The 25,007-nt window shown below is 41.1% G+C and overlaps 1 protein-coding gene and 1 pseudogene across 1 annotated transcript in view; one reads left to right on the forward strand and one right to left on the reverse strand.

The window, feature by feature from the left end:
• Positions 1–25,007, forward strand: part of FBXL2 (F-box and leucine rich repeat protein 2) — a 77,307-nt gene that overhangs the window by 20,291 nt on the left and 32,009 nt on the right. The window contains exons 3-4 of the mRNA XM_086365705.1: positions 19,006–19,060; positions 19,384–19,458. Coding sequence (XP_086221831.1) covers positions 19,006–19,060; positions 19,384–19,458 — 130 coding nt within the window. The remainder of the gene's footprint in view (positions 1–19,005; positions 19,061–19,383; positions 19,459–25,007) is intronic.
• On the reverse strand, positions 12,181–12,583 carry LOC147347990 (large ribosomal subunit protein eL31 pseudogene; annotated as a pseudogene).

Consider the following 25,007-nt stretch of genomic DNA (forward strand, 5'->3'; position numbering starts at 1 on the left):
TCAGCCATGGTACTGTTTCTACCTATTGACCAAAAGGGAGGAGGAGTTGGAGTGGGGAGCGCTGTGGAATTATATAACTTTCTGTGCTGGTGTGATTTCTGAACTGCTGTTTTAAAAATTTTGATTCTTTTAAGGATCCATGATGGACTCAGCTTTCAAAAATCCTGGAATCACAGTTTTTGAATCATGCTAAGGCTCACACATAGATCATTTTTTAAAAAAGAATTGTCATTTGAGAGCAAATGTTCATAACATGTTTATTCGTAGATTTGCATTCCCACTTCTTTCCTTATTTTGGAGTCTGTAAGGGGAAGTTAAAATTTAAAGGACTGCCGCGGTAGGTCTTCTCTGACTCTTGGGTCTCAGACCTAACTCCAGCCAGATTTTAATTTTTGTTGGCCTTTAAATCATTTCTATCATTTTACTCTCAGATTTTCTGTTCTCAATAGTAATAGCTTTCCCTTTCCCACCTACTCTTTTTAAGCAAAAGTTTGAAGAAGAGTTTTAGCCAGGTTGCCAAAGCAGACATCTTTGTCGTACGTTAATTCCACAACAAAGTGAATGAGTGCTACAGAGTCCCCACCTCACGAAGCTTAAGTGCTGATTGCTTTTGCTAAGTTCGGTGATGTCTTCATACTTTCAGCCTGTCTTCAGCTTACATTTTTACTTCATATTGTGAACTTCTTTGTGACAGAGCAGACTGTTGTTCCTGTTCTTACTGAATTCCTGTTTACTTTCCATCTTCATCAATAGGTGTGAATTCTTTGACTTTATGATAATCTTATTTACTTGCTGCCAAAGTCATTTTCTCCTCTGCCATTTTTTACTGCATCTGTTACTACCCTCTTAAATTCTCTGCTCGCCTCCGTTACTGATCATATCCAGTGAAGTCTGAGCTTACTCTCTGGAACCATTAACAAGCATAACCTAGAATTATGTACTCCATCACTTTATATCACTTCAAATCCAATCAGAAAAATCTGTTTTTTTAATCTGATCATCTTATTTCTAGTTTTAAGATCCCTCAATATTCTTCATCACTTTATATCACTTTGAATCCAGTCAGAAAAATCTGTTTTTTTAATCTAATCATCTTATTTCTAGTTTTAAGATCCCTCAATATTATTAATTCACGGACTCCTTCTGCTACCCATTTTTAGTTTGTTACTAACAATCATTGACAATTTTGCTCTTTCTGTCCTGGTTTCACTTATAAAATAAGGATGTTAAAGTTCTCCCTCTACCCTTCACGCACACACACAATTCAACAAACAGCTTGTAATTTTGCTGTTCCTGGAATCAGTTATATAATTCTTATAATAATGAAAATGTATAGTTTGTTATAATCTCTGTATCTGTTACTGAGTTGTGTTGTCCTTGCTTATACTTGTCTTCATTGTTACTGGATATATTACTTTTGGAGCTTGACTTGCTTGAGATTTCTACTCTCCTCATTTACTGGTTGTGTGACCTTAAAGTGACTTCACTCCCCAGGCCTAATTTCCCATATCTGTAATAGTAATAGTTCTTACTTTAAGGGGCTGTTGGTAGCTCTGAGCATCTGGCATTTAATAAATGTTAAATAAATGTTTTATTATTGTATAATATAAATTTTGGGTGTCTGAGTACTTAATAAATACTGTTGACAGTAGAGTTAGTTTTCATACAAACAGTTGATAAAAGCAGGCTATCCTGATATGCATCTTAACGTATGCTACTGCTAACGATCTCAGTAAAGGACCTGGTTATTAAGCGAGTTAATATGGCCTGCTGCTTCATTTCATCAACTTGCACTAATTTAATCTCAATAGAAATTGCACACTACCATCTGACATTAAACTGACAACTTTTGGCGCTTGAGCGGAGTAGTGGTGGTAATTATGACAACTGATAATTATTTTGTGTTATTAAGAAGGCAGTCTCTTGGAAAGAACCATTCCTCTTGAGAAAAGCAGTCTGGCATGAGCAAGTATTGGCCCACAATTCAGGTTTCAAACTGTAAGATTAATTTGTTTGACGTTAAGTTTTTACTTCTCTTATGGGCTTCCTGGGTAGCTCAGACAGTAAGGAATCTGCCTGCAGGGAGACCTGGTTTGATCCCTGGGCTGGGAAGATTCCCCTGGAGAAGGGCATGGCAACCCACTCCAGTATTCTTGCCTGGAGAATTCCATGAACAGAGGAGCCTGGTGGGCTACAGTCCATGGGGTCATAAACAGTAGGACACGACTAAGTGACTCACACACACACACACACACACACACACACACACGTGGTTGTTTTCGGATTTTAGTGCTGAAATGAAAATGCATGTAAACAGCTTCATAGGAATAGGGAGTGCTACATGCAGTAAATATTTTAAACATTGTGAGAAGACATGGCTCTTGTTAGTAATGAACAATAATGAAAGAAACCTTGTTAGACATATTTTTAAAAACCAAATCACCATTATCTATGTAATTTTCTTTCCTTTTAAAATGTATGTGGATCCATGACAAAATTAAGTCCTCAGTGTGTTTGTGGGCTTGATGAAGAAGGATTGATTGCCCCAAACAGGAGAGCTGAGCCTAATAATTTTGGCAAATGGAATCAACTACATAATTACATATAATTTGGCAGTTTTACTAGTTTGCTAGGGAAAATTATAAAATAACTAGCACTTAAATTTTTAAATTTCCCTTTTCTAAAATTTATAAGCCAATTCCATGAGTGAAAATAATTGTGGTTTTTGTTGTAATTATTAAGTTACAGCCCAGTGCCCATCTGTGATCAAGGGACCCTGGGGAGCAGTGCAGTAAAGGGCTCATTCCTGTTTGGGGCATCATTGAATGGGCGCTCTTGCCTGCTGGCTGGTTGTAGTGCTCCATGGACTTTTTCAGGGACTGGTACCTTCTGCTGTCTTTGGTGCCTTTATATATATTCCAAGGCAACCAAACAGGTAAGGTGCTCTTTTCGGGGTACATACTGCAAATTGGGCCTCCCTGGTGGCTCAGATGGTAAAGAATCCACCTGCAGTGCAGGAGACCTGGGTTCAGTCCCTGGGTCAGGAAGATCCCCTGGAGAAGGGAATGGCAACCCACTCCAATATTCCTGCCTGGAGAATTCCATGAACAGAGGAGCCTCGCGGGCTACAGTCCATGGGGTCGCAAAGAGTTGGACATGACTGAGTGACTAACAAGTAGTCATAGAACTTCAAATACAGGTTTAAACATCTATGCAGATTTTTTTTTTGTTAAAGAGGTTTTTTTTTCCTTTTGGTTTGTTCATGTTTATTGTTGTTTTACCTTGTATGAGGCTATACAGGACTGAATTAATATATGTTGAAATTAGATGCAGATGCTTAAAGGCCCTTCCCTCTGTATACCGTTATGTATTATTTTAAGGTTAGCATCTAAGTCCAAATCATGGCAGAGGCAAATTGTCCTCTGGTTAGGGTTATGCTTACAATTAAAACTCTGATGATGGCTTTGGATTTTTAAATCTACATTGGGGTGGCATGAAGCATGAATAGAACTCCACAGATAAGGGTAAAACTAGTATATTCTACTCTAGAGTGTTATCCCTGGAAAGTTATGTTAGAGAGCTGTTAATTTAAAAGCTGTGAATTCAGTAGTTACAACAGAAAAGACTGGCAAATTTGATTCTCTGAATAGTAAAATATGGCAAAATATGCCATACCAAATATAAGCAGCATAGTGGTAGATGAAATAATTCAAATACACATTGTAGGAGAAGGCTATCTTCTTCAACATACACACAAATTATTAAAAATTATTAAGAAACAGATGGATTAACTCTTAGAAAAATTTGAAGAGGGTCTGAACAAAGGAGGAAATACAGATGGTCAGTAAATATATTGAGTTGAGTTGCCAGAGGTCATAGGCTTGAAAGGTTGTTGAGCTGTGAAAGATGCCAGGATTCTTGGCCTCCAGAGGAGAGGAATTCAACCCAGGGCCAGTGACGAGGCTTCATCGCTCAGAGCTTTTGTGTAATGAAGTATTTTTAAAGTATAAAAGAGATAGAGAAAACTTCTGACATAGACATCAGAAGCGGGCAGAAAGAGTACCCCCCTGCTAGCCTTTAGCAGTATGTTATATACCTATCAGCAGGCTGCTAATTAGAGAAAGGAAATGTCTCAAAACTCAGAGTGGCACCAGGCCCCTCACCCACAACGTGCATTTTGAGATAACATTGCACAAGGTGAGTCATCCCAGGCCATAAAACGATTGACATGAATCTTGAAGAAAGGCAGGTTTCCAAGTAAGGACATAGTTTCATTAACACAGATCAGGAGAACAATGTTTGAGTAAAACATACTGGTTTATTGAGCCCTTTTTGGTTCTGAGTCTTAAGAGGATCAGACTTGAAGAAAGACTAGGGTAAATACATAGTTCATTAACATAACTTAAGAACATTTCTGTAAGAAAAACGCATTAGTTAGCTCAAGGTTTGAGAAAAGTTCAGTTCAGGTGGAACCAGGTGTCTTCATGGTAACACAGAATTTTAAGAGAAACCTCCTTTTAATTATGCATCAGTTCAGTTCAGTCGCTCAGTCGTGTGCGACTCTTTGCAACCCCATGAATCGCAGCACGCCAGGCCTCCCTGTCCATCACCAACTCCCAGAAAAAAATCTGAGACTTGTAGTTTGTTTCCTCCTGCCGCTTAAGAGAGAGAGAAAAAATGCCTGACACTTGCAGCCTATTTTCTCCATTTGGAGACCCCTTAGCCTTTCTGCCTGTTACCCTCTCAGGCTGTACAAATATTTAACTTCATATAGTAATATTTGTTTTTCCAAAGTGGTCTTATCAGTTTGCATCCATACAGACAACGGATAAGAGACTCAGTTGAGTTGTTCTTTCTAATTTTAAATGCTGTACGTGTCTTAAATATAGACTGACATCTCATTGTGCTGTTGATTTGAATTTCCCTAAATTCCAATGATGTTGAGCATCTGTTTATACGTTTGTCACTCACATGTGTTTCTTCTTGGGTGAGGTGCATGTATGTATTTTTTGCCTATTGCCTATAAAAAAACCCCGTTTTGCCTACTGTTGATTATTGGTTTGTAGGCGTTGTCTTCCCCTTCCTTGTTTTGTTTATTATAGTCTGCGTTGGGTCTTTGTCGCTGCTCTCGGGCTTTCTTCAGTTGTGGCGAGTGGGACGCTGTTTCCCAGTTGTGGTGCGTGGGCTTGTTGCCGGGGCTTCTCTCGTTGCGGAGCACAGGCTCTGGGTGCACGGGCTTCGGTGGCAGTGGCCAGTGGGGCCGGGAGTTGCGGTGCACTTGCTTAGTTGCTCCGAAGCACGTGGGCTCTTCCTGGACCCGGGATCGAGTCGGTGTCCCCTGCACTGCAAGGCAGATTCTTAACCCCTGGACCACCAGGGAAGCCCCCCATTCTTGTTCTTAATATTACTGAATCCTCTACAGGTTTTCATTCAGTTTTTTCGAGTAATATCTCAATAATCTTTGTAAGAGGACAGTTGGGGGTTTTAATGATTAAAGTGAGTATTTTATTCACTATGATGATTATTGCAGTTTTCTATTTTTTAATTTCTTTTTTATCTGACTGATTTTGCTTCTCTCCAGCTTAAAACTTTCCCTGTTGCCTTTACTGTAAAGTCCACGTAAATTGTTAAGACTTATTCTCCCAGAACTTTCCACTTACTATTTCTTACTGTATTTCCTCTCTCACTCTTTTCCAACTTTCTTGTAAACTCTGATAGCTGATTTACTTCCAGCCCCTGAAAATGTCATTTAATTTGTTGTCTCCTGCCGGGGACCAGCCCCGGCTGATCCAGGGTATTCGAAGGAGAGACGGCGTAGGTGAAGATCAGAAAACAATTGCTTAATTAAATGTTAATTAAGGATATAAAGAGTAATAGAATGAGGATGGCTCAGTAAAATTCAGTGAAGAAAAGAGGCTGAAATAAGGATAGCTCAGTGAGGAAATTCAGTGGAGAAAAGAGGCTGAAATAAGGATAGCTCAGTGAGGAAATTCAGTGGAGAAAAGAGGCTGAATAATTCAGCCAGAAGGTAAGAGAAAGAACGACATGGGGAGACCAAGTTTCGGTGAACAAGGCCCGCACTTTATTTTCCAAAGTAGTTTTTATACCTTAAGTTATGCATAGAGGATAATGGGGGAAGGGGTAGAGTCAGGCAGCAAGCCAGGCTTTCTTCCTGCAAACTTATCATATGCAAAAGCTTAGGTGATTTGCATCATCTTCTGGCCCGGAGGCCTGTTAACATTTTAAGACCTTTTCTTCAGAAAACTTATTTTTCTCTAAAGGTGATTGGTCAGGAGCCACCCTCCAAAAGCATTAGATAAAGTTGCATTCCTACAGCGCAAAGGTGTGGTGGGCTATAACAAGAAAAAGAATTAACTCAAGGGTCCCAGGTTACAAACATTAAAGCTACTACTTACACCAATTATATTAATCAATACACTGCCAGGGACACAGCAGGTAAGGGATATGGAAACTTAGCAGCAAACATTGGCCCAACAAGTGAAAATCCCTTCACCAATACAATTTCTAATCAATCTTTTAACTATTCAAAAGAATCTGTGTTTACACAGTTTAGAACATCTCCTGCCTCTCACAGTTGGGAGGCTCTGAACAATCACATGTGGCCGGAAAAACCTATTCAGGCAGGCTAGAGGATTTCCAAAGGAGTTTGTAGGTTAAACACTGTCACACCCAGGAATTATTAACTGGAGCTGTAAGCTAACTCTTTTTTCAGAGAGGTAGTGGGGGACAGCCCCCCGTAAAGTCAGAGGTGTAGGTGAAAGCACAAAGCAGAAAGTAGGCAGACTCTGGTTTTGGGGGTAGATTGCTCGAGAATTTCCAGGGAGACTCCTGAGGCTTGATCCCGCCTTTGCGTATGCCAAGCCTCCTTCCTCATGACCTTTGCCAGAGGCGGAGCTTGCTCCCCGCAGTCTCCCATAGTCATTCTGCCTTCTTGGAAGTACCAGTCTCAATTTATTTTTTATTGATGTGTAGTTGAACTACAATGTTGCGTTAATTACTGCTGTACAGCAAAGAGACTCAGTTTATATATATATATATATTCAGTTGTATACGCTTTGCAACACCATGGACTATAGCCCGCCAGGCTCCTCTGTCCATGAGATTATCCAAGCAAGAATGCCAGAGTGGGTTGGCATTTCCTCCTCCAGGGGAACGATCAGCCAGAATAGAAAAGAGTGTGTGCGTCCTTTTCCATGCTCTTTCCCAGTATGGTTCATCACGGGATGCTGACCGGCGTGGGCTCTGCTCTGCAGCGCGGCCTCGCTGTTTATCCGTTCTGTGTGTCTCTGTTGGCACGTGCTGACCCCACACTGCTAACCCGACCGCTCCCGCCCGTCTCCCCTGAGAACAAGCCTGCTCTCTGTGTCCCCGATTCTGTCTCTGTCTCATAGATAGGTTCACTTGTGTCAGATTTTCGATTCTGCGTATGTGGTATCGTGCGGTATTTGTCTTCCTCTTTCTGACTGAGTTTGGTAGTTTGTATTTGCATCCATGTTACGGCGAATGGCGTTATTTCATTCTTTTTTATTGCTGAGCAGTATTTCTCTCTATATATGTACCACATCTTCCATATCCACTCATCTGTCAATGGACATAATTCAAGTTGTTTTCATTTCTTGGTTGTCGTGCACAGTACTGCTGTGAGCATAGGTGTACATGTATCTTTTTTAATTACAGTTTTGTCTGGATATACGCCCAGGAGTAGGGTTGCTGGATCATATGGTCGTTCTGTTTTTAGTTTTGTGAGGAACTTCCGTATGGTTTTCCGCCGTAGCTGCACCGGCTTACCTCTCCACCAGCAGCGTAGGAGGGTTCCGCTTTCCCACCCCTCCAGTGTTTGTTGTTTGTAGAGAAGGTGCCAGTCTTCTGTTCACTCCGTCTTTCACCTAGTTCAGCCTAAGGCTTTCTCTCCGTTCAGGACCGTGTTCACTCTTTCCTGAGTGTGTGTATAGGTTCTTTACACACTTTATAATTTCTTGTGTTTGTCCTGGACTTTATGTTGCATGACACAGTAAATCTAATCTTTAAAAAATTGAGGTTTTATATATGTATAGTTGATACAGGTGTACAATATAACGATTTGATATTTGCACATAACTGCAAAATGATCACCACGTTAAGTCTAGTTAACATCTGTCACCACACATAGTTACAAAACTTTTTTCTTATGCTGAGAACTTTTAAGATTTACTCTCAGCAACTTTTAAATGTGGAATAGAGTATTATTACCTGTAGTTGCCATGCTGTGTATCACACTCCGTGATGCTTACTTGTAACTGAAATTGTACCTTTGACCCCGTTCACCCGTTTGGCTCACTCCTGCACCTCTGGCAACCACACATCTGTTCTCTGTATCTTTGAGATCAGGTATGTGTGTGTGTGTGTGTGTTTTAAGATCCCATATGTGAGAGAGATCATAAGGTATTTGTTTTTCTCTGTGTGAGTTATTTCACTTAGCATAATGCCCTCAAGATCTGTCTGTGTTGTCACAAATGGCAGTTTTCATTCTTTTTTATTGCTGAACAGTTTTCATATATAACGCCGCATCTCACATTTTTTATTTGTTTTACTTCTTTGGCTGTGCTGGGTCTTAGTTGCCGCACACAGAATCTCTTCTTGTTATGGCATGTGGGGTCTAGTTCCCTGACCAGGGATCAAACCTGGGCCCCCTGCACTGGGATCATGGAGTCTTAGCCACTGACCATGAGGGAAGTCCCCACATTTTTTAATTTATCGTCCATTGATAGACAGGCACTTAAGTTGCTTCTGTAGCTTAGCTGTTGTAAGTCATGCTGCAGTGAACATGGTCGGTGTGTATATCTTTGGTCCAGTCTTATGCTTTCATTTTCTCCAGACGAATATCCCCAAGTAGCACTGCTGGGTCATATGGTGATTGTATTTTGATGTTTTTGAGGAACTGCCATACTGTTGTCCACAGTGGCTGTACCAGTTTACATCCCATGACAGTGCCCAGGGTTTCCTTTTTCTCCGCCTCCTCACCGATACTTATGTCTTGCCTTTTGGATACAGCCTTTCCAGTAGGTGCGAGGTGTTACCTCACTGTGATTTTGATTTGCATGACACTGAGGACTAGTCTTGTGGAGCACCTTTTCCAAGTGCGTCTTGGCCGTTAGTGTGTCTTCTTCGGAAAAATTTCTACTTGGATCCTGTACCCATGTTTAAACTTAATTCTTTGCTTTCTTGCTGTTGGGTTGTAGGAGTTCTTTGTATATTGTATATGGTTTGCAAATATTTTCTCCTAGTCGGTAGGTTGCCTTTTCATTTTGTTGATGGTTTCCTTTGTTGTGCAGAAGCTTTCTAGTCTGATGTAGTTCTTTTATTTCTTTTAGCTTTGGTTGTCTTTGCTTTGGGTGTCAAATCCAAAAAATCATTTCTAAGACCTCAGTCAAGAAGCTTACTGCCTATGTTTTCTTCTGGGAGTTTTATGGTTTTAGGTCTAATGTTTCAGTCTTTGACCCATTTTAGTTTTTGTGGTTATAAGACAGTGGTCCAGTTTCATTCTTTTGCATGTGGCTGTCCAGTTTTCCAAGCACCATTTATTGAAGAGGCTGCTCTTTCCCCGTTGTATATCTTGGGTCCTTTATCATAAATTAACTGACCATGTATGTATGCGTTTGTTCCTGGACTCTTTGTTGTTTCATTGATCTGTGTATCTGTTTCTATGCCAATTAGCATATATGTATGTATGTGTAGTGGGTGGGCTTGTCTTAGATATATGTAGATTATCTGTGAATGTGTACTTACAAAAATGTATTGTGTAGGCCTATGTATGTCTGTGTGTGAGAACGTTCAGGGCAGAGAAAAAAAGCTTCCAAAAACCATACAATATTTGGGAAACCTTGTAGTTTCCTCATGGCCCATGTATGTATGTATTTATGCTTATTTGAAAGTGCATGGAACTTAGCCTTTTCTTCTGAGCTTTTCCCTGCTGCTGCTGCTGCTAAGTCGCTTCAGTCATGTCCGACTCTGTGTGACCCCATAGATGGCAGCCCGCCAGGCTCCCCCGTCCCTGGGATTCTCTAGGCAAGAACCCTGGAGTGGGTTGCCATTTCCTTCTCCAATGCATGAAAGTGAAAAGTGAAAGTGAAGTCGCTCAGTTGTGTCCAAACCTTAGCGACCCCATGGGCTGCAGCCTTCCAGGCTCCTCCATTCATGGGATTTTCCAAGCAGGAGTACTGGAGTGTGGTGCCATTGCCTTCTCCGGAGCTTTTCCTTACCTAACATTTAATGATTACGCTCCCCTTTTACCAAATACTTTTCATAATCACCACTTCAGTGGCTGCTTAATATTCCATGAAGTTGATAACTAATGATTTACTTAACCTTTTTGTTGCTTTTTAAAATTGTAGATAAAGCTGAAATAACCACTTAAAAATGTTTCTTTTGTTGAATTATTTCTTTATGATAACTTCCTGAAATGGAATTACTGGATTAAATGAGGACATTTTTACAGCTCTTGATAAAGCCAGTGTTTCCAGAGGTTGTCACAGTTGAAAGATATATATGTTCAACATATAACTGTATAAATTTAAGTTGTACAACATGTTGATCGGGTCCGTTCATATATTGTAATGTAATTGCCATTGTAGTGTTAGCTAGCACCTTTGCTGCTGCTGCTGCTGTTGCTGCTGCTAAGTCGCTTCAGTTGTGTCCGTCTCTGTGCGACCCCATAGACGGCAGCCCACCAGGCCCCGCCCGCCCTGGGATTCTCCAGGCAGGACTGGAGTGGGTTGCCATTTCCTCCTCCAATGCATGAAAGTGAAAAGTGAAAGTGAAGTCTCTCAGTCATGTCCGACTCTTAGTGACCCCATGGACTGCAGCCCACCAGGCTCCTCCGTCCATGGGATTTTCCAGGCAAGAGTACTGGAGTGGGTGCTATTGCCTCTCAGCAACAGTTGGAGACAATGAAAAGGCCATTTAAGCCATGTTAATTAGATCTCTAGGACTTATTTATATACTAGTTGCAAATTTGTACCCTTAAAACGAGATCTCTCCTGTTCCCCCAGCCCCAGACTCTGTAGCCGAGTCTTTTCTGAGCCTGGCTTTCCTTTGGGCCCACATGTAAGTGACACTGCACAGTGTTTGCCTGTCTCTGACTTAACTTCGAAGTGTCCTCAGAGACTGTGTTGTCACAAATGGCAAGACTTTCTTCTTTCTCATGGCTGAGCAACGTTCTGCTGTATCAGCAGGCCACGTCTTTAGCTGTGAATCCGCTGACAGGCACTTAGGATGTTCCCATGTCTCGGCTGTAGTAAATGATGCTGCAGTAATCATGGGAGTGCATACATCTCTTCAGTATCCTGTTTTCATTTCATATATTCAGAAATGGAATTGCTGGACCATATGGTAATGCTATTTAAAATGTTTCCAGGAACCTTTCATATTGTTTTCTGAGGTGGCTGAACTAAATTACTTTCCTGCCAACAGTGTACAAAGGTTCCCTTTTCCCCACATCCTCACCAACACTTGTTTTATCTTTTTGGTGACATTGGTGTACTTTTTTCTATTTTTTCTTTGTTTTCTTTTTTTAAAACAAATTTCCCTTCTAGCTTTTTAAATCCCCCTCCCCCCTTTTTTTCCTTTCTTTGGGCTAATTGTGTTTTCTTTAGCTTCCATAATTTGGACATTTAGGTCATTAATTTTCAGCTCATTTATCTAATAATAGGTAAGTTCTTTGGGCAATAGTCTCAAAGCTCTATTTTTGTTGAATTACATAAGTTTTGAAGTTTAGTGTTTTTTGTTTGTTTGTTTACTATTCAGTTTCAAATATTTTTCAATATCTATTATTGCTTCTTTGACTCATGTATCATTTTTTCTTAAGACATATTTTATTGTAAAGTATAATATATAGTTAGAGAACCATACAGAACACAATTATTAGACAAAGGCCATAGTAGCTATTACCTCGGTCAATAAATAGAACTTCTTCAGTCACCAGAGAAGCACGTACATTTCCCATCCAAATCACGACTGCGTCCCTCTCCAGGAGTAGCCCTTCCTTGACTTTCACAGCTGTCACTCTGTTTCATTGCTCTGTGGATTTGTCGCCCGTGTGTGCCTCCCTGTCCTCATGGTTTAGTCTTGCCCATTTGTTTGATTTTCTTTGGTGGTTCTGTAGCTTCATTTGACAATTGGCAGTTAGTTCTCATCCACAGTAGCTGTCTCTAAACTTTAAAAAGTGGTGACAGATAACACAGTAACCAGTGTATAGAGCCTGTTTGTTGAATGCATGCAGTGTGGGACATTCCTTATTTGCTTTGGCCCAGAGAGCTTTATTGAACCTGGTGTCAACATGCACGTGTGGAGTTCCCATCTCCTTCGTGGCAAATTCCTGAGTTTCTTTGAGTGATCGAGGGTCATGCTTCTTAAGACCCATTCCATAGATGCACTTGGGAATATTGATAGTGTATCCTCTGGCCACCACCTCATTGATGGCGGACCATCAATGGCCCTGTTTTTTCTTGTCACCCTTCTTTGTGGAAGCCATCAGACTGAGCTGGGGTTGGGAAAAAGCTAGTCTTGCCCATTTAATAAATCTTCAAGTGTCTGATAATCAACAGGTTTCTTGTCCATCTCTTTGCTGTTCCATACATCTTACCTGTTGAGTAACTTGGGTTCTTTGACATGCAGCAGTTTGCACCATCTGGGTTTCGCTAATTGCCTCCTCATGGTGCAATTTCAGCATGTTTCCTTCATTTTTATTTCTTGGAAATTGACAGCAGGATCAGAGGTTTTTTCAGATTCCGGTTCAGTCCCTTTGACTGTGTGGTGAATGTGAGACTATGTGGTGGTGTGTTCTTTTATTAGAAATCACGTAATTTTGGGTTTTCTTTTTTTGTCAGTTGCTTATATTTGTGCATGCTTATTGCCTAGATTATGAACTTATTGGGGTTACAAAATGATGATACTCTGATACTTTTTCTTCATTTATTAATTGGAATGCTTTTATAAAGTGTTACTTACCTTCAATTCTATTTGATTACACAGTGCTGTAGTTTATATAGGAAAGGCAGGATAATCGCTTGACATTCTTTCCCTTAATTTACCAGTTTTCAAAATAATGAAATATGTGAAGGTATGACATTTGGGAAACAAAGTATTTTCATAATTTCAAATAATCTCCCACAAGATACATATTAATTACAAGGGGGAAAATGGTAACTTTATAATAGGGCACTCTGGCAGAAATCATGACCAAATGCTCGAGGTAGGCATCACCAGTAACAGGACAAATGGACACCAGATGCCTCCTGATGTGGTTCACAAGAGCGCAGAATCACTGCTGTGGTGTTCCTAACAGCAGTGTGTAACTTGAGTGTGACCGTGAGGAAACATTAGATACACAGCAGGACATTCTACGGAGACCGTTATGCTTCAAAAATAGCAAAGTCATGAGAGATAAAAACTGAGAAAGTGTTCCAGATTAGAAGCGACTGAAGAGACATGACAGATAAATGCAGTATGTGATCCTGGGCCAGGAAAAAAAAAAAAGATTTTATTTTAAAGGCCATTAATAGGACAATTAACAGGTTTTTAAATACCATCTATAGATCATGAACTCCTTATTACCAAATTCAGACTTAAATTGAAGAAAGTAGGGAAAATCACTAGACCATTCAGGTATGACCTAAATCGAATCCCTTATGATTATACAGTGGAAGTGAGAAATAGATTTAAGGGCCTAGATCTGATAGAGTGCCTAATGAATTATGGAATGAGGTTCGTGACATTGTACAGGAGACAGGGATCAAGACCATCCCCCATGGAAAAGAAATGCAGAAAAGCAAAATGGCTATCTGAGGAGGCCTTACAAATAGCTGTGAAAAGAAGAGAAGCGAAAAGCAAAGGAGAAAAGGAAAAATATAAGCATCTGAATGCAGAGTTCCAAAGAATAGCAAGAAGAGATAAGAAAGCCTTCCTCAGCCATCAATGCAAAGAAATAGAGGAAAACAACAGAATGGGAAAGACTAGAGATCTCTTCAAGAAAATTAGAGATACCAAGGGAACATTTCATGCAAAGATGGGCACAATAAAGGACAGAAATGGTATGGACCTAACAGAAGCAGAAGATATTAAGAAGAGGTGGCAAGAATACACAGAAGAACTGTACAAAAAGATCTTCACGACCCAGATAATCACAATGGTGTGATCACTGACCTAGAGCCAGACATCCTGGAATGTGAAGTCAAGTAGGCCTTAGAAAGCATCACTACAAACAAAGCTAGTGGAGGTGATGGAATTCCAGTTGAGCTTTTTCAAATCCTGAAAGATGATGCTGTGAAAGTGTTGCACTCAATATGCCAGCAAATTTGGAAAACTCAGCAGTGGCCACAGGACTGGAAAGGTCAGTTTTCATTCCAATCCCAAAGAAAGGCAATGCCAAAGAATGCTCAAACTACCACACAATTGCACTCATCTCACATGCTAGTAAAGTAATGCTCAAAATTCTCCAAGCCAGGCTTCAGCAATATGTGAACCGTGAACTTCCTGATGTTCAAGCCGGTTTTAGAAAAGGCAGAGGAACCAGAGATCAAATTGCCAACATCCTCTGGATCATGGAAAAAGCAAGAGAGTTCCAGAAAAACATCTATTTCTGCTTTATCGACTATGCCAAAGCCTTTGACTGTGTGGATCATAATAAACTGTGGAAAATTCTGAAAGAGATGGGAATACCAGACCACCTGATCTGCCTCTTGAGAAACCTATATGCAGGTCAGGAAGTAACAGTTAGAACTGGACATGGAACAACAGACTGGTTCCAAATAGGAAAAGGAGTCCGTCAAAGCTGTATACTGTCACCCTGCTTATTTAACTTCTATGCAGAGTACATCATGAGAAACCCTGGGCTGGAAGAAGCACAAGCTGGAATCAATATTGCTGGGAGAAATATCAATAACCTCAGATATGCAGATGACACCACCCTTATGGCAGAAAGTGAAGAGGAACTAAAAAGCCTCTTGGTGAAAGTGAAAGTGGAGAGTGAAAACGTTGGCTTAGAGCTCAACATTTAGAAAACGAAGATCATGGCATCTGGTCCCATCACTTCATGGGAAATAGATGGGGAAACAGTGTCAGACTGTACTTTTTTGAGCTCCAAAATCACTGCAGATGGTGACTGCAGCCATGAAATTAAAAGACGCTTACTCCTTGGAAGGAAAGTTATGACCAACCTAGATAGCATATTCAAAAGCAGAGACATTACTTTGCCAACAGAGGTTTGTCTGGTCAAGGCTATGGTTTTTCCAGTGGTCATGTATGGATGTGAGAGTTGGACTGTGAAGAAAGCTGAGCACCGAAGAATTGATGCTTTTGAACTGTGGTGTTGGAGAAGACTCTTGAGAGTCCCTTGGACTGCAAGGAGATCCAACCAGTCCATTCTGAAGGAGATCAGCCTGGGATTTCTTTGGAAGGAATGATGCTGAAGCTGAAACTCCAGTACTTTTGCCACCTCATGTGAAGAGTTGACTCATTGGAAAAGACTCTGATGCTGGGAGGGATTGGGGGCAGGAGGAGAAGGGGACAACAGAGGATGAGATGGCTGGATGGTATCACTTACTCGACGGACGTGAGTCTCAGTGAACTCTGGGAGTTGGTGATGGACAGGGAGGCCTGGTGTGCTGCGATTCATGGGGTCGCAAAGAGTCCAACATGACTGAGCAGCTGAACTGAACTGAATGAATGATTATGAGTTTGAGTAAACTCCAGGAGTTGGTGGTAGACAGGGAAGCCTGGTGTGCTGTGATTCATGGGGTTGCAAAGAGTTGGACACAACTGAGCAACTGAAATGAACTGAATGAGTGTTAAAGAATGACAGCTTTTTCGGGGTGTGAATGAGGAAAAGATGTCTTTCATTACCATTGTTGGTACTGGAGACAATCACAGCCACTTCAGTAAGGCAGGAAGAAGGATAAACGTATGATCATTGAAAAGGAAGAAAGAAAAGTTTCATTGTTCTCAAGTGTATTGATTTTGTTTGTAGAAAATCCTTAGACTATATAAAAGAATTTGTAAATATTGCTATATGCAAGTAGCATATGAAAATTAACTATATACTAGCAACAATTAGAAAATGACATTTAAAAAATTCTGTTTTAATAGTAACAACATCAAATAGCCAGGAGGAGAGAGCAGATCTAAAACTGAACAGCATCTATGTGGAGAAATACAAAAATTTCTATGAGATAGTAAGGAAGTCCTAAATAATGCAGTATATCATGTTTGTGGGTTGGAAGACTTAACCACTGTAAAATTTTATAGACCCCAGAGTGTCTATAAATCCAGCATAATCCCAGTAAAATTTTATAAATTTTTTTTGTGAAATTTGATATGCTGATTCTAAAACACAAGCAGAAATTCAAAAACTGAGAGTAGCCAAGAATAACCAAGATAATCTTGATGAAGAAAAACAAAGTTGAAGGACTGAAGTTACTGGACATCAAGATCTTTAAGTTTCATAATTAAAACAGTCGTACTCCCACAGAGGCAGACAGACCAGTGGAGCAGAAACACACCCACTCCTGTATACCCCTGTGTGTATTTATTTGTAACCAACTTGTCCTTTCAGGGCTCTCCTAACAAAGGGTGGTTATCACATTTGAGGTAGGAAGCAATTTCCAAAAAAAAAAGTCTTGAAATTGTTCTTAGTTACTTTGTGTATTTAAGTAGATAGGAACTATCTTTTCATGGAAGCAAGCCCAAGTTTTCATTTAAAAAATGGAAAATGTTAGGTTTTGAAGTTTGATGCAAATTGAGTATTTAACCTCTTCTTTATAACTCTTACCCCTTGAGCTAACTCTGTTTCTGTTGCCAGTGTTCCAGGCTCTGTCATTCAGGGCATTCATTTTCTTCACTGAAACGTGATTCAGGAATTTGGCCTACTGGGCAGTTGGGAGTTGTAGCATGCCTGCGTGTGCAAATGCAGCTACATGTGATGGTGGTGTGGGAGGATAGGGTAAAGAGTGAAGGCCGTCTGCTTCTCCATCAGCAGCTGCAGCCCTGGGCAGTGTAAACTTGTGTTCGTGCTGTTGGCTCTCACTTGCGTCTGAACGTGTGAGCATCTTGTGTGAGTTAGTGTGAGTCTAGCTTTTATAGATGCAGTCTCCATACAGCATGCTTGCTCAGCACAGGCTGCCTCATCTGCTGAGCAGTTGAAGAGCATCCAGCCTAATCCTGCGGGAACAGTAGCTGTAGCTTTGTGTAGTGTCACGGCCATGGGCTATCAAGCTGCACTGCTGCTGCTGCTAAGTTGCGTCATTCGTGTCCGACTCTGTGCGACCCCATAGACGGCAGCTACATGGGTTCAAATTCTGGCTCTGCTCTATCTGTGTGGCCTTGGAGGTGCTCAGTGTTCTTATGTGTAAAGTGGAGAGCATAATAGCACCTCATAGCAGTGTTGTGACAATTAAATGACTAACGTAAGCAGTGGCTAGCATATAATTTTCAAGCACACAGTTATCAGTGTTGTTATTATAACTGAGAGGTGGTGGAGTGTGTGGTCTCCAAGGTGGCATGTTGCTGAGGAATGTTTTCAAGGGAAAGTGAGCTAACCCCTTTCTACCTTCAGCTTGTAGTTCAGAAGGGATGCTGCTGTGAAACACGATCCTTCTGTAGCGTCCCCATGCCTCTCTGTCTGGTCCTTGGCCTTTCAGTGAGCTCATGATCAGTTGCAGCTCACTGGGGAATGGTCATAGGGCACAGAACACAGACATTTGAGTTGGTGGGGCAAGACATATCACATGGAAGCAATGTATTGTAGGTGTACAGACACCCTGAAATATGTTTATTATATGTGTGTGTATATTTGGTACATGTTTTCCCCACCAGCATTTTCCTGTGTACAAAGTTCCATGGAGTCTTTTAAGATTAACGCAGCCCTTCTGCTTCTCTCCTTTGCTTTTCACTAGAAAATGATAGGAATCTGCATAGTAGAACAGTATCTGCACCGTCACAAGCCCTGTGGTGCTGCTTGTGGGTGCTTTATTGTAGGCGCAGTGCTCTGGTGGTTTGTGGGTCTACTGTCTTCCCCAAGCCTGTGGATTTTCAACTCACCGCTGATTGTTACCTTTGAAGAATTTTGAAGAACTTTACAGGTGGCTGTTTGCCATCTCTCTTTCCTCCCCGTTCCACACACACAGGCACAGACTGTCCTAGTTAACTTCTGATGCTGTGGGGATCGAGACCCTGTTGAACCTGACTGCGTCGCCATTCACTCTTCCTCTCCCAGGAAAGCTGCTCTTTGTCTTCAGCTGTTGCTGCTGAGCGCTGAGGCACATGCAGCTATTATCCTGCGCTGTCCTTAGCAGCGCCATAGTGTCAGGCGCTCTCTCCAACCCTGCCACGCTGACAGTGTCCACTAGGTTTTAGGTTACTTCTCTCTTCTTTTCATTTTCCCTGCCTTTCCTGTCTTCTGTAGCTTCTTGGCTTTTGCTCAGGAAAAACTGGTCATTTATAGACCTTTCCAGGTAACGAGCTCCATCTTTCTGCCCTGTGAACAAATACATAAAAAGCAAGTGGGTTTTATCGTGGAGCTTTTCTTGGCCATACTGTTTGAGCCTCAGGCACCTGAGCCTGTTTGGTGCGTCTCCTACCAAAAGGGGAGTTTGCACTTGTGTTAGGGGCGTGCTCTCACTAGGCTCAGTGTCTGGCAGGTGAGATTGGTCTTTGAATAGAACAAGGTATGATCTACTGTCCCATGTCTGTGATTTAGAACAAGAGAAATAAAAGTTTAATGAGTTCTGGTTTAAGGAAATTGGTGTAATGTTTCTATAACAACTTTGGAATGTGCAAACATTTAATATTTCACAATAGCGAGGTAAAATTATAGTGCTCTTGTATATTATGAATTGAGAAATCTTGAAAAAGTTATTAATATGCAGATGGCAGACTAGATTTTATCTTTCAACTATAGATATTCTAAAATGTTAATACCATCTCACTTTTGTGCTTTTTCCCCTTTCTTCCTAGAATATTTTCCTTCTTGGATATAGTAACCTTGTGCCGATGTGCACAGATTTCCAAGGTAGGGTATTAACCAGATTTGTAATCAAGAAATAATCATGTAAAGTAATTAGCCTCCAATTAAAAGAAATAGAAAAAGGAATAAGTTTTTAAAAAGAAATAATCAAGTTTTGTTAGAATGAGGATAAGTTTTCACTCAAGTAAACAGTTAAACGTTAAAATATCATCTTTTATATTTAACATAACGGTATTATCATAATTTCACATTTTATTATTGACTTCATATCTATCAAGAATAAATTTTGGAAATAGAAAAGTTGAATCAAGACTTTAACAATCTCAATACATTTATCTTTTTCACCCTAATCCCTCCTAACCTCCCAGGCCTGGAACATCTTAGCCCTGGATGGAAGCAACTGGCAAAGAATAGACCTTTTCAACTTTCAAACAGATGTAGAGGTAAGTTAGCCTGCTTTAGACTAAAGATTTTTTTTAAAGATGAGTCAGCTGCTCACTCTTTCCTGCCCTTTAATTTACCGTGTTTAGATTTAATATTACGCCGCCAAGGTGTGATAGAGAAGAAAAACACCTGGGGGGTATTTGCATACTTCAGACCAAAATTCTGCTTGTGCTTTACTCTTTGCTTTATCAGTGACAGAATTTTACTTCACCCCTTATTCGTGTTTACAGTCTGAGCTTTACCACTCCGCTTTCCAAAGCCTCACACCTGTATCGTTAAAACTTGGTTCAGTGCTTTAGTCTTCGGAGACTCTTGACAAGTATTTATTGACCTGAGAACTCTGCTGAGAATTCTAATTCAGCACTAGGAATGGAGAAATGGCAGAGGCATGAGCCCAGGAGGGAGGCTGGAGACGGAGATGTCCCTCCAGCTCAGCCACCTAAGGCATGTACTCTCTCAGTGCCTTGGTTTTATTGTTTACAAAGTAAGGAAGGGAAATAATCTTTATAATTCCAGGATCGTGGTGTATTTACCTGGAAATATGTAAATGTCTTCATTTAAGAGTGGTAAACCACCTGGAGAAGGAAATGGCACCCCACTCCAGTATTCGTGCTTGGAAAATCCCATGGACAGAGGAGCCCGGTGGGCTGTAGACCATGGGGTCATGAAAGAGTTGGACGTGACTTAGCGACTAAGGGACTAAACAGCAGCACTATTCAGTACTGCTTATTCCCCCACTTGAGAGCACGGTGCTTGTGAATTCTTAGGCAATAGCAGTTAGATATTTTCCTGCTTAATTTGAATACAGTTGAGCCTTTCTAGAATTGGGAGTTCTAATTTGTGTCAAATTAACCAAATATGGAATGTAAAAAGATATGCAAAGCTCCCTGGGTTAAAGATTTAACCTGGCAAACGGTTAGTAATATAATGTCACTTTTCTTCTGAGTCCTTTGATTATATCTGCCAGTTAAACTAATAAAGAAGCTATTAATAAGCTATTAATAAAAAAAAAGAATGGTAAACCAGATCAAATGGGAAAATTTTTCTTAAAACAACTGTAATATTAAATACGCATTTCTAACCAAAAAGAAACAGGGCAGTAATAAACAGTACTACACATAGTGACTGTCTAGAGTACTATTTTAAGGGTCTGGAGATGCTGAAGTTTTATTATCTGCCTATTGTTAGTAAAACCTTACTGATTTCTAGTTTAGTCAACTCAGTGTAGTGGAATTGTGTTTTAAATCAGTTGCTCATGTAGCGTGTTCACATGTTTTTATTATATATTTTGTATCTTTTTTAATGGATAAGGAAATATGTTTAACAGGAAGATAGTGTTACCAAGAACTAATGGCCAGATGTGGAGGCCCGTCACCTCCTTCTCTGGTCACTTGCTGCTTGCCTGTCTCTTTGTGGGTGTTCAGTCGCTCAGTCGTGTCTGACTCTTTGCGACCCCATGGGCTGCAGCATGCCAGGCTTCCCTGTCCACCACCTCCCGGAGTTTGCTCAGACTCGTGTCCATCGAGTGAGTGATGCCTGTCCTGGAGCCATCTAACCCAGTGAAGCGGACGCCGCTGCAGGAGGCAGGGCTGAGCTCAAGGTTGACCACACTCGGCCTCCACACAGGTTGCTGTGCTCTGAGCTTGGCAGCGGGCAGGGGCCTCAGGCTTTCCCAGGCTCCCTGGAAAGATAAACTCTTGTTCTTGGCTTGAACTCTGTTCCCTGAGTCAGGAATTGTTTAAAACTCCTTCCAGACTTAATGATTACAATAGAGCCCCTCCCAAACATGCTGACATGTATTTCCCCTTCGAACTGATAATCTATAGAGCTTTGTTCATTGTGTTTACTTAGTGATGTTGAGGACAATATTAAATTCTAAAAATTGTCATTTCTTCTGGGCAAAGGAGAGTCTTTGTTTCAAAAAAAAAAATTGTAAGCATTTTTTTCCTGTGGGTTTTTTTTTTTAATTATCTCTTCAGTTTTCTTTGATTTTTCCAAGCTACAACTTTTTGGAAGGCACATAAAAAGCTTTTCAATTCAGATATTAAAAAAATACTATTTCAGGACTTCCCTGGCAGTCCAGTGGTTAAGACTCTGTGCACCCAATGCAGTTCCCTGGTTGGGGAACTAATATCCTGCATGCCACACAGTGTGCCAAGGAAAAAAATGCTATTTCATGTAAATATCACTACCTTGTACATTATTTGGTCTCACTATTTTAGCTGACCGCAGCTGTGTAAACGCATTGCAGAAATACTTGAGTACTTCCACTAAAGTGAAAGTGTTAATTGCTCAGTCATGTCTGACTCTTTGCAACCCCATGGGCTGTAGCCCACCAGGCTCCTCTGTCCATGGGATTCTCCAGGCAAGAACACTGGAGTGGGTTGCCATGGCCTTCTCCATGGGATCTTCCCGACCTAGGGATTGAAACCAGGTCTCCCGCACCAGGAAAGCCCCACTTCTACTAAAGAGACCAGGTCATGGCTCACCACACGTGTAGAGAGCTACCTGTGAAGAATATAGTCTAACACTAATTAGTCCCCCCTTTGGGCTACCACTCGGAATCCAGGTTGGCTTCTAAATCAAGTATGGAGCCTCCCGTAGACAAATAACGGGTCCTTCGCTCCTAGGTCAGTCAGTGAAGAATCTGCCTGCAATGTAGGAGACCCAGGTTTGATTCTTGGGTTGGAAAGATCCTCTGGAGAAGTGAATGGCAACCCACTCTAGTATTCTGGCCTGGAGAATCCCATGGACAGAGGAGCCTGGCGGGCTAGAGTCCATGGGGTCGCAAGAGTCGGACACAACTTAGCAACTAAATCACCAATGATGGACGCTAATAGGACCTCTGGGTGGTCACCCTGGGAAGCATCCCATGGATAAACTCATGGTCTCAGATTCATTTGTTTGGGACAAAAGTGGATCTGTTGAGAGGAGAGAGAAAGTGCCAAGGAGCAGGACTGGTATACTGAGTATTTACCGTGTGCCGGGTACTCTTCTAAGTACTTTCTGTGTATTAATTACTTTAGCCTTCTCAGAAACACAAATGGCAGAAACTGAGGCACAAAAAAGTTTGAGTAACTTACCCAAGGTCACTCACCTAGTAAGAAAGGAGAGAGTAGATACTGTGAACAGTGGGCTTCATGGTTTGAGTCTCAGAGAAAAGGCAGAGATTGATCTCAGAATGGCGCGTGCAGCTGGGGGTGTGCACCGGGCCTCTCCCTGAGCATCGCTGTCTCCTGAGTAAGTCTCGCTTCCCTGACGTTCAGGCATTTCCCATGCCTTTGAAAGCTGAACATTTTGTTGTCTTCATGGTTATTAAGAGTCTGTGAGGCCAAAAATGAGAAATAACCAAATAGTCTTATCTGAAAGTCGTAAGTCCAAGGGCTCCTCTGTTAGGCCTTATTTTTCTGTAACGCCTTTCTTTCTGAAATGCTTACCTATAGCATACTCTCTATGTTACACAGTGTCGCTGACTGGAATTTGCATTTGAAAAGGATTTGCTTATTTTTTTTCTCTTATTTAGAAACAGTGCAACAGAAAATTCTGAATGTAATTTTTTAAATTCCAATATAAAAACTTCTACTCCATAGAAGGAAGAATAGGAAGTTTGTGTAAGTGTGACTAACTTGAAATGGAGAAAATAGAATGATGTGCTTTATTTGTAGACATTGGTGTGGAGCTATTTTTGCAGTTTTATTCAATATTAGATATTTATCTTGGATTTTCAACTCATAATCTTTTTTTTTTTTCCCTGCCACTGACAAATTTATTTTAAAAGTCTCTGGAGTTTTGGCTCAAAAACTAATTATTAACATAGATAGGACTCAAGAAAGCATAGATAAAGCCACCAGCAAGATCAGAATTTGGATTTTCAGCTTAAGTTGTTAGCCAGTCTGTGTGAATCTTGCTTCTATAATACTGTGGTTTGATGTGTCCTGGTGGACTCTTAGGGCTTGGAGTTCAGTGTCAAGATAGCTGCTTTGTAAAGTAAGGATGACGGTATTACAAATGAAACAAAATGCCTTCTCAGTGTTTCCTCCCTTGTGGGTGTGGTTATCATGCAGAGGACACAGCTCTTAGAGTCACAAAGACTTGATATAAACCCCAGCTCTGCTATTCAGTGAAGTGTAATGGCAATGTAACCATTTACTTTATTTATTTGCAAAATGAAGATATTGAATCCACCCTGTATTAGTCTGGATTGTCCAGAAAAACAGAGCCAATAAGATTTTGTGTGTGTATATAGAAACAGACATAGAGATTCCTTATGAGGAATTGGGTCATGTGATGATGGAGGCTGAGAAGTTCCCAGATGTGCGGTCCGCAAGCTGCAGGCCCAGGAGAGCTGTAGCTCCAGTCCAAGTCAGAAGGACTGTGAGCCAGCAGAGCCAGTGTGTGAATTCCAGTCTGAAAGCTGGCAGGTTCGAGACCCAAGAGGAGTTGATGTTTCAGCCCAGGTCCAAAGGCCAGAAAAGAGCAATGTCTGGCTCAGCCGTCAGGCAGGAGATCTCTCTCAGTCAGCCCTTTTTGCTCTGTTCACCGCTGCTGGGAAGGACAATCTGCTTTACTCAGCCTGCTGATTCCGATGCTAATCTCATCCAGAAACCCTTACAGACAACAACACCCAGAATGATGTTTGGCCAAGTCACAGACTGGCTGTCTGTGACCCAGTCATGTTGACCATGACATTAATCATCATGAGTTCACCCCTTGTCAACTTGCACCCATAGGCATGTCCTTAAACCATACTTAATCTCCACATAAAGACAGTACGCACTCATGATTCCGCCTACTGTGATTCAGCTATCCAGTGTACAACCAAAAACACGCTTAAGCCCCTCCTCAGAAGCAGAGGCAAAGTCCTAGAGTGATACTCATTCTTGCTGACGCTCGGCGCCTTCAGCACGTGAATGCAGAATTGAAAGAACTTTACTATGATACAAAGTCAGTACATCTCATATCACACAGAAAGGGGAAAAGACAGGAAAGACAGAAAAATATTTGTTCTGTACACACACAGTCATAACAAAATAGGGAGAAAGTACAGCCATTACAGTCCTAATCTCTATAACTGCTCACGTGGTCAGACTTGGCACTTACAGCTACCTTCTGCCACACATTCTGCATTCTTTCTGTCTTCAGCAAGCCCCTCAGCTGGTCGTGGTTCCTTACTTGGTGGACTGACCCAAACTGCCATTCCCAAAGCCATGAATAGTCCTCTTTGGACTGGCTTCAGTTTCCCGTTGACTTTAATCCTAGGGCATATTAATACTGAGAGACATCCCAAGGGATTTCCTGTATTTCAGACATTCTCTTCCTTAGTTCATGGAAGAGTAGTCACTAGCACAGTTATTGTGAATATTAAATGAGCCTTAACAGATACAAGAAAGTATTAAAATCATGCCTGAAAAAGTGGAAGTGTTTAATCAGTGTTCTCATATATCTGCCAGTACCCAGTCAAAGTTACCTTTTCAAAGCAAATGTGTTTAAATAGGGGATTGCTGAGAAGAAAGAGGGGTAGATTTTAGGTTGCATTTTCATATTTTTA

Source organism: Bos grunniens, chromosome 22 (genome assembly GCF_055505025.1).
Source record: "Bos grunniens cultivar Pamir isolate PY7600 chromosome 22, Bosgru_T2T1.0, whole genome shotgun sequence".
In the NCBI taxonomy this organism is placed as follows: domain Eukaryota; kingdom Metazoa; phylum Chordata; class Mammalia; order Artiodactyla; family Bovidae; genus Bos; species Bos grunniens.